At 44.6% G+C, this 10,538-nt stretch overlaps 1 protein-coding gene across 3 annotated transcripts; it reads left to right on the top strand.

The window, feature by feature from the left end:
- The first annotated feature begins 5,241 nt into the window (after positions 1-5,241).
- On the top strand, positions 5,242-10,476 carry LOC105019931 (serine protease 23). 3 transcript variants are annotated; one of them, XM_010886491.3, is made up of 3 exons: positions 5,243-5,608; positions 6,280-6,519; positions 7,345-10,476. In XM_010886491.3, the coding sequence occupies exon 3, from the start codon at positions 7,358-7,360 to the stop codon at positions 8,501-8,503; it is 1,146 nt and encodes a 381-aa protein (XP_010884793.1). In that variant the 5' UTR covers positions 5,243-5,608; positions 6,280-6,519; positions 7,345-7,357; the 3' UTR covers positions 8,504-10,476. The 3 variants fall into 3 exon arrangements, with proteins under 3 accessions (XP_010884792.1, XP_010884793.1, XP_010884794.1); XM_010886492.3 differs by having other exon boundaries at positions 6,345-6,519; XM_010886490.3 differs by lacking the exon at positions 6,280-6,519 and having other exon boundaries at positions 5,242-5,608.
- The last annotated feature ends 62 nt before the right edge of the window (positions 10,477-10,538 follow it).

The following is a 10,538-nucleotide window of genomic DNA, read 5'->3' on the forward strand; positions in this document are numbered from 1 at the left end:
TTAATTCTACAGGTTGGGTCCTCATATTTCTGAGCTTACTAAACAAAAAGCTGCCAACCCCTCCTCCTCCTGTCCCACTTCCCCCCCCCATCTCCTCTTCTCTACCGCCCTCTACTTCTCCTCACCCCTCCTTCTCCTGTCCCTATCCTCTCAATGCTTCTCTCCTCCAATCCTTTCCCCTGTCTCTCCTCTTCCTTCCTCTCCCATCCCCCTCTTCTCCTCTCTCCTCTCCTGTGAGTCATAGTGACATTCATTGGGACAAACATGCCATGTACACTATATAATCCAATCAAGGTAATTTTGGCGGAACATATGGTTTTGTTATGATCCATATGCCATGTACAGTATGTCCCGACTCATATCTCTGGTATGTGACCACGATGACCTGGGACAATACTAATTTCTCGCTCTACAACAAGCTCTGTTCTGTTCGTTCAGAAAGTCTTAAGTCTTGGTCTCAACTGGCAACCTATTAATTATGTAGTCCATTGCTTTTGACCAGAGCTCAGTGGGCCCAGAAGGAAGGTACTAAATAGGGATTAAACCGCCTTTTCTGACACCGACGTAGCAACTTAGCTCAGACGTTGCTACGTAGAAAGAGCATTCTTATAGGAGCCTTTTTGCCTCTTGCCAGGCGTAATTTGTCAATAAGGCTTTGCTCTTAATCGACTTACCGGGTAAAATAAAAGTTACAAGAAATGTAAATGAATGACTGTTGAAGCAGGACGTTAACTCAGCTGAAGATTTCACTGAAGCCAGTCACTTCCGCGGGGGGGCAAATGACAATAGGACTAGTTCATGACCACCGGATCCAGCCTGTGGTTGGATATCCACTGCCTCAACATAACATTTATGATGATGAAGTGTTCAACATTCACAGCGTCATTGCCTAAACCAACCACGTCCCAAGCATCAGCACGGTATCGCAGGCTGGAGCAGAGATCGCCAGCAGCACCAGACTGGCATCTATCACCGAGACACACACGCACGCACGCATGCACGCACCTAGGGTTCAAGCAGGAACACATTCACCCATTAGATGACTTACGGTGATCAAGAACAAGAGTGTCTTTATTGTTCACCCAGCTTTCCATAACACGTTTATCATGCGGTCTTGGGACAGTCCAGGGGCCTTTCCCAAAGAGCACTCTATTCAGTATATAGTGCACTGCTTTTGACCACAGGTCTCCGGTTAAGAACAGTGCACTATATAGGGAATAAGGTGTCATTTGGGACATGCACCCACCCTTCAGCAACAAGGCAGAACACGGGACGGGTGTGGCGCTGCACGGGGCAGTGAGTCACAAGAGTTGGACAGAGCCGGGAGCCGACTGGAGTTATGTCGGAATAGAGCAGTACATGACAGATATGACACAGGAGAAACTTAAATAACTGAGAGGTGAGCCTATCAACTGGCACTAAGGGGTCAAAGGTTACCAAAAGGCCACTAGGCAGAAAAGCAAAGTTACACGAGACCACTCAACAGGCGAACGAAAACAGCTGATTGAGATGTTCATCCCAGTGCCAAAATGAGGTAAGACCAAAATCCCTCCCACAGTCTGGCAGAAGCAAAATCAAGAATTACAGAAATGAGTCAACTGCAAATTACAAACAGACATGAGAAGAACACTTCTCCACATGGTTGGTTTATGGGTCTATCTACATCAGTGTTTCCCAAATCTGGTCCTGGGGACCCCAAGGGGTGCACATTTTTGTTTTTGCCCAAGCACTCAGACACCAGGATTGGGAAACACTGGTTTATATATTTCTTGAAACACTTTTGTTAAGTGCCACTGTCATACAAATATATAAAAATTATTTTTGGGTTACATTCTCGTATATGCTTTCAGAATCTGAAACACAGAATCTTAAAACACACATATATATGCGTGTTTCAGATTCTGAAAGCATATAAGAGCATGTAATCTGACAATAATCTTGCACTCTTGATTGAATCCAATGTTCTGTTTTGACTTAATCTATTCCAAATGAATCATGCCCTATTCCCTAGAGAGTGCCCAATCACTTACCAAAGCCCTATGAACCCTGACAAAGGTAGTGCGCTACAACAGCCTGCATGGAATGCAATAGCATGCTATTTGGGATGCCGCAGCAGTCCATGTAACGCAATTTGGGGGACAGCGACCCTGGGAAGTCACAGAAGCTGCAGCGTTTAAGACAAGACACAGAGCCTTTAGCGTTGGACAGAAACAGAGATTTCAGCGTTAGATCTACAGAAATAGCAGAGCCTACTGCAGTTCATCGCCTTTAAGCTTCCTGTTGTTTTCCACAGTTAGATGGATGAGGAAGGAAACACAGAGAAACAGACAGAGAGAGAGAGAGAGTGAGAGAGACAGAGAAAGAAAGACAGTTGTCAGACTGACAAACCGGCTGACAGAGGGAAGTCCAACAGTAGTTTGACTGTGTCTCTGCTCAGATCTGTGCTGAGAAGGAAGAGGGAAAATATTAACATGAACGCAACTCTGGAGAATGTGGGTTCCCAAGCAACGATAAACCATTACCTCAAACAAAATGCCATCTTTCATAACAACAGAAAACAAACAGCAATTCTCACCAAAGAGCCCACTCAGAAAACTTTTCTCCCATTCGGCTCGAAAAGGCCGTGTGGTTGACTTGTCTCCTAGTCTGGCTACAAACGGAACAGACTCATTATGAATCAAGAAAAAACGATTGGCTGGAGGATAAACAACATCATAGACAAACTAACACAAAAGAGATACGAACAGACCCAATTTAGATTAAATTAAAAGCACCATGGAACTTTCTGTTGATGACACACTGCGGCCAATGTTGTCAGAGGGTGGCCCAATTACAGTTGAGATGAGGTAGCATTCCAATCACGGATGAATGTAGCTGCATTTCATTCTGGACCTAGCGGAGGTCAGCCCGTTCAAGGCTGCCGAATTTGGGTTGGGAGTGAATAGGGCTGAGGTCCTGTTGGCACGGCTGATGACACAGTTACACAGCAAAAGCCAGAGAAAGGGAGAGTGAGAGAGAGGAGGGAGAAATAGAGGGAGAAAAAGAGAAACTGGGAAAGAGCAGGGGGACAGACAGAGGGAGAAAGAGGGGAGGCGGTGGATGGAAAGAGGAACACCCCAATATTTGGTGGTCAGAACGAGTAAAACAGAGCAGAAAAGGACACACCCTGGACCGGACTTTGGACCGGATCCCTGTGACAAAGACAGAACCCCTTCAGTCACGATCATACTCGCATACTGCTGCATCTGTGTCCTGATTGATGGACTGTTTGACAGCTGAAAGTAGGAGGCTGCTCCAGCAAGAAACAAGAGCACATATAAAAACTGTAAAAGCATTTTCATGGTGTGCGTGTTTCCAACCTGACTATACTTCTGTGACAAAATTTTCCCAAACGGCAGTTAAATCAGACAAATTTGGTTGGTTTTGGTTTCGATGGCACAGTTTTACTATAGAAATATATCAACCCTAAAGACTCCTTCACTAAACCGCTAAATGTTCATCTCACTCTTAAAGAGTTCATTTCAGTTTTCAAATAACACAGAGCCAAAAATCAACACTGCTGTGCATTTTTAATGGCTTGAAGATATCTGTTGAGGGATAACACTGCACCATGACCCAATCTCTCTGGTGGCCCCTCTATCATGGCTTAGTCATATCAGTGCCAGGGAATTGGTTGAACACTTGATCCCGGGCAATCATAAATAATATATTCTTTGTGCATGTGGTCCTAAAACTTCACTGTGGTTGTCTAAATAATCTGGTGCTATTTAGTATCACACACATCGTAGACGCTTCGGCAGAGCACCATCATTGCACATTAAAGCAAAGACTTTATTAAGGGAGTTCAGATCAGACAACTCACGTGTCTGGTTCTTTGATGTTAAACATCTCACTCATCTCAGACCAGCATCTGACACAACAAATCAATAAAAACCTGCCAATGTTACTTTATGAATACCATTTCATTGTATTAGATAAGACACAACAATACCAAACACGGTGACCTTGATGTCACTATATTTGTCATAGTTCAAGACTAGCTAAAGGTAAATTGCTGGGCATTGTTCAGCCAAGAATAGCATGGCATGGATAGGACTGAGATAGCACAGCCAGATACAGCAGTCAGATATAGCACAGGCAGAGATAGTACAGCCATGGATAGGACTGAGATAGCACAGCCAGATAGAGCAGACAGATATAGCACAGCCAGAGATAGTACAGCCATGGATAGGGCTGAGATAGCACAGCCAGATACAGCAGTCAGATATAGCACAGCCAGAGATAGTACAGCCATGGATAGGACTGAGATAGCACAGCCAGATAGAGCAGACAGATATAGCACAGCCAGAGATAGTACAGCCATGGATAGGGCTGAGACAGGACAGTTTGCACAAACATAGCAACAGGAATCCCCTACAGTGCGTTGCCACTTCAATCCCAGAAAGTGATGCTCCTAACCACTAAATAGTGAGCCTAGCAATTATGTGCGGTTCTCTGACGCCAGTCATGAAATATAACAATTGTTTGTGTATGTTTTTAAGCGTGTGCATATGCGTGTCTACAGTGTATCTGTGTGTGTGAAGACATGTCTCCACAGCAGCAAGAATGTGTGTGTCCTGCCAAGTCTTTCAGTTAGGAGGAGTATGTGAGCGCATGTGTCCCTTCGAGGACAGCCAGGAAGAGTGTGTGTGTTCGTGCCTGTCGTCCAGCGAGAGCAGTAAGTAGTGAGTTAGGAGGAGTAGGTGGGTTACAATGGAAGCTTTGGATTGCAGTCTGCAGTCTTCAGTGCTGCCTTGACGACTGAGACAGTTCCAGAACACAGAGAAGTCTTTCATCTCCTCCTCCCTTGTCCCTGACATCCCAAGGTTAACATCTCTGGCTGTCTATCCCTTCTTTATTCTCTTTCTTTTATTCTTCCCTATTTCTGCCCTTTACCATTCTCTCATCCTCTGCCTCGCTGAAGTCCACTCCCTTATTGTGCAGTGCCTTCCAAACTGTCTCTATCAAAAAAATCAACAACGTGACCTGTACAAAGAATGAAGCTGATGATGAGTCAAAACTGTAGGGTCACGCTAAGCCTGACATACGTTTTTTCTTTAAAACAATGAATTAATAAACCAACAAAAATAGTTGTGCTCGTCTTGGTATTGTTTATCATAGTTTAAATCGTTGTCATGCCAATTGATGGCGAAATATCATCCACCACGTGACCGGGAAGGTTATTACTATAGCAGAGGCAGCAGAATCACTAGTGGCCACTCCCGTTAACAAGCAACGCTAGTATCCACCGACCGCCGGTCCCGATGGAGGAGCAAACACACCGGAACGGTTGTCTTCGGAAACCCTCTAACTTTTCGTGGAATAATAAGAGATGATTATATATACCAGTTACATTCGAAAAACGATTTCCTCTTGTGAACATCTCCCTTTTTGAAAGGAATATATTTGACCAGTTCAACCTCTCCGCAACTTGCACGTTCGCATCAACAGCCTCTGACGCCCGCGCCGTAGCAGCAAAAAAAGAAAACGCTGCTCCCCCAAAACTCCCGTCGCCTACCACCTGTCAATGCAAACTAAGTGCATGCATGAGGGGAAAACTGCTGACTCGGTAAGGATTTTACACCGTTATAATTTAAGGTCACTAATCCAGGCTATTCACCACCACCACATTATATAATTAACCATGCAGGCTTCCAATGTAGGTTAATGAGCACAGTGAAGCGAGAAAAGGTACACGGTTCTTCAACAATTAATGACGAGGCTGATAGGCGAAGCTATGTAGACCAATGAAAAACACGATAGACAATAAGTTAGTGTTTTGGACACTAGGCTACTTTTAAGTTTCCAAGGAAACTGTATTGACTTATGTTGGCCTATACATTACATCAGAGAGAAATTGTCTGACGTCGGTCAGGCCGATGTGAGACAAGGAATAATTGTTTAAACAGTTTTTCTCCTCATTTACATTATTTTGTATTCATAACAAACATTACACATTGAGGTTATTTATATGTGGTCTAGGTCACATTAAATCTCCAAAAAGATCCAAATACATACACGTTACGGTTCTGAATTATTTAACGTATGAGTTCATATTAAATGTATTTAATAAACAATAACAGAGGTTTGACAGTATGGATGGTTTAAAAACATTAGGGGTTTAATAATGGGCAATCCACCTCTTCTGTGTAGGTTCCATAGGTAGAAATCTAGTTAAGACGACCCATTTTGACTATGTATTGACTAATATAGACTGTTTTCCCCTTCCAATCTGCACAGGTGGGGATTGAGAGACCAAGGGTGTCTCCTAAATTAAGCTGTACTCCCACTGTCGTGTACTGCAGGGTCAACATAGTGCCTAAGGGTAGCGTGCCATTTAGGACACCGATGAAGAGGTCCTCCTACTTGACACAGTGATCCAAGCTTCATCTACCCCCGACCAGAATCTCTAGAACTTTCACCCAGCAATGATGTGGATGCCTGACCTTTAACATCTGACTCCTGGCACTGTGACAAAAGGTTTTTAAGTCATATTTGTTGAAGTCATGGCTGAATTCCATCGCAGATCAAAATTCCTAAGGCAGAAATCTTAGTCCCTTGTGCACACAAACCCCTTTCCCCCCCCACACGCCTTCCCTCCCCCCTCTCTGAACCCCAGGGCCCCAATCTGGTGGCTAAAAATATGAAACAGGACTCGCTGGGCCTCGCTCAGAGAATGTTTCCCAGCCACTGTGACGTGACGGACCAGACATCCGGTCAGAAGTATGTGCGTTGTAAATGATTCCCTATTGCCATCATAGTGCACCACTTCTGACCAGAGCTCATGGTGGAACCTTGTGTACTGTATTAGGTAATAAGGTGCTATTTGTTATGCAGGGCCATAAACATTCATTGACAGAATGGTTAATAATGTATAAATATTCAGGCCGTTCAACTAAACATTATTAAACGGTCTGTAGGAGGAGCTCTCAAGGGTCTTGTGGAGCTCAGTTGGCAGGGCATGGTGCTTGCAAATGCCAGGATTGTGCGTTCGATTTCAACTGGGGTCCAGTACCAAGAACTATATCGTACAGTATGGCCTCACAATTGGAATTCACTTTGGACAAGAGAGTCAGCTTGACTAATGTAATTTAGGTAACACATTAGAAAATGGTCTGTTTTTGAAACATCAAGAATTAGTGAAGCCCTTCAGCCACGTAAAAATGACAGCTTTCGTGGACTAAAGCGAATGCTTGATGTGCAGACAGATATTGCTGGCTCATTTAGTGAAATGAGGACAGTTGTGTGTTCAACCGGTCCTTGTCTGTTCTAGCAACTCAGTCTTACCTCTCCCATCCCCTACAGGTTCCGCTCCTCCATGGCCTCTGTTTTCTCCCTCCCATCCTCCATTACCCTCACCCCCCTCATCCTCCTGCTCTCCATCTCTCAGGTGGCTCCTAGCCTGCCCCAGTGGCCCCTAAGTCGCATTCCTGTGGTTCTTCCCCAGACGACCGAGGATCGTCCCGCCCCCCACTTTCAGGCAGACGCTAGGTTGGACGTCATTTCACCATGTGACCCAGAATGCCACAAGATGGCTCCTCCCCCCAGCTACTCAGACCTGCGTAGCATCCTGTCCTACGAAACGCTCCATAGCAACGGTCACCTCACTGAAACTGCTGTCGGGATCTACGGGTACGCCCGACCTAAGACCACGCTGGCGACTCCGTCCCGGCAGAAGCGTCAGATCTTCGGCCACGACGGTCGTTTCAGCATCGTAGGGCGAGACTACCTGCTGAACTACCCGTTCTCCGCGGCGGTCAAGCTGTCCACAGGGTGTTCCGGAACCCTGGTGGGGGACCGGCATGTTCTGACTGCCGCCCACTGCGTGCACGATGGGAAAAACTACGTGAAAGGGGCGCAGAAGCTCCGGGTGGGCTTCCTGAAGCCGAAGCAGCACGATAATTCCGCCTCAGCCACCAATGCAACCAACGGCAACAACCGTCGGCCATCCCCAGACAAGATGAAGTTCCAGTGGATTCGTGCTAAACGTACCCATGTGCCCAAAGGTTGGATCAAAGGGAATGCCAACGACATCGGCATGGACTACGACTACGCTTTACTAGAGCTAAAGAAGGCCCACAAGAGGCGCCACATGAAGCTGGGTGTCTCCCCGTCAGCGAAGCAGCTCCCTGGGCGGCGGGTCCAGTTCTCCGGTTACGACAATGACCGACCAGGCCAGCTGGTCTACCGGTTCTGCCGGGCTGGGGAGGAGACATCAGACCTCCTTTACCAGCACTGTGACGCCCAGCCCGGGGCCAGTGGCTCTGGAGTCTATGCTCGGATGTGGGACCGCAGAAGCCGGCGTTGGGAGAGGAAGGTGATTGGCGTGTTCTCGGGCCACCAGTGGGTCGATCGAGACGGAGCGTCGCAGGAGTTCAACGTGGCAGTGAGGGTCACACCATTGAAATATGCTCAGATATGCTACTGGATCAAAGGAAACTATGTTGACTGCAGAGAGGGATGAAGAAAAAGTGGCAGAGCAAATGTCTCACAGACGCACAGGATTGGTAGAGAAGCAGGAAGTGAAGAATGTCTACTTTCCTTAGTGAGGATGTGAAGTGACCAATGGACATGAACATGTCATGCAATGCGCATATATTTTATCAGACATTAATATCGCTTCATTTTCTTTACTAGAAACATTCCCTAATCCGAAATTCTGCACGAAAACACCCCGAAAATCATAAAAACATATGAGTACAAAAGAGTACAAAACACACCACTTCCTATAAGCGCTCAGATTGACATACATGTCATGCTACCTGTCTAATGGCATTCTCAAATTGACTCGCTCTGCTTACATGCTCATTAACACTTTTCAAGCATACACTTATACAATGTACAAATGTACTCATGCTAACAGACTGTAATATCAACACTGTGCTTTGAAAACTAACGGAATCTTTTATTATTGAATTTATATGCATGCTACAAGGTAGCTTCGACCGCAACGTTAGGACCTATTAGCATTCCTGAAAAGTCAGGTAGCCTCACAAAAAAGTTAATAACATCGATATCCGTTAACTGCTCAGGAAAAACTCGTTTCTCGTCAACAAAGACATACACAGTGTAATCCCAATGGATTTACCATCCGGCGGTTTGAATTTGTCCCTCGCTGTCAACAAAGTTGTTAAAAGCATTCCCCCCCTCACCCACCAGGTAGTGCAAGTAATTAAACAATTTTTATTTTTAGTTTAATAACTATTTGTTGGAGATCTTACGCACAGCCTTGTACATGCAATTAGTCATATTTTTTCGTAAATTTGACGTTATCTGTAGTTACCGAATTTAAACCTGGACGATTCCTTTTAATTACTGGCCCTACCTTTTAAAAAGCTATATTATCTGGCTTTTCGCAATTTAAGTTAATAGCTCATTCAGTTGTGGTCTAAGCTAACTACAAGGCCTGACCGATTACTTAGCTAGTCCACCTACTGGCTCAACACGAAAGCTCCAGTTTTTTGTTGTTGAATCAATTAGAACTTGCGATAAGCATATCTTCATAGAAACTAGTATTTTTTTCAGAATATTCATGCAATTTGTCGGCCTATTCATCGAATCTGATTTGTAGTAGGCTAAATCTTTCGGAAAATGACCGCTATGGACAAGAATCCCTGGGTCGATGTCATTTTGTGGAATAGAACATTTAAAACGGATAGTTTAGGATATGAGCAATGATTTCCTTTATCTCATTCCCCATAGTCAGATGAACTAGTGGATATTCGTTTTTGTATCTGCGTCTAGTATGAAGAGCGGACCACGTCTTTATGGGCACTAGCGATATCCCTAAATCCAGATAGTAGCCTAACTATCTTTAAATTGTATGCAAATATAAAAACATCATCCACGAGAATCTAGGAAGGTAGATAGTCCCAGTGCCAGAATCCTGAACTGTCCCTTTAATGCACTGGATTAAAAGAGCAACTGTGTAAACGAGGAATGGTTCGATCATAATGATTAATACGGAGCTACGGATACTGACAGTTGTGATTGCTTGGTGATTCTACCGTTGTCAGATCCTTTGTTTTTGTATGTTTGTTATCGAAAATGAATGTAACGTCGTCAACCAAAGGTGCTACCCTCCTCGTCAAAAATGTAAACCTGAAAATATGTAGGCTGTTGGGCCCTGCTCAAAAGAATTTCACTATGTAGGCAGTAGGTCCCAATTTGGGAAGTAACTTCTGTCCAATCTCTGTACAGTTAGGGGGTTTAGGTAGCTCCTCAACGCCCCCTGCTGGGCCAAAGACTACAGCTGACTGATGCACAGCAACAGTCTAATGACTGTTGCCATACTCACCCTAATCTGCTAAAGACATGCACTTTGCCAGGCCTAATGGTTCTGTGATTTGTCTTAAAAAAAATAAACAGATCAAATATAATGCTATATTATGTCAATCATGTAAAGCTTATGAATAAAACATGCTGTGTAACATTCAATTTCTCTGTGGTTTATCACAAAACTTCAGACACATACTGGTAATTTAAACACATTGACACAT

The sequence above is a fragment of the Esox lucius genome, chromosome 22, assembly GCF_011004845.1.
Source record: "Esox lucius isolate fEsoLuc1 chromosome 22, fEsoLuc1.pri, whole genome shotgun sequence".
Taxonomy (NCBI): domain Eukaryota; kingdom Metazoa; phylum Chordata; class Actinopteri; order Esociformes; family Esocidae; genus Esox; species Esox lucius.

Coding starts and splice junctions, on each gene's coding strand:
- LOC105019931 (XM_010886490.3), top strand. CDS start 5,586: ATGAGGGGAAAACTGCTGACTCG. Junction 5,609..7,344: donor AGGGGAAAACTGCTGACTCG/GTAAGGATTTTA, acceptor CATCCCCTACAG/GTTCCGCTCCTCCATGGCCT.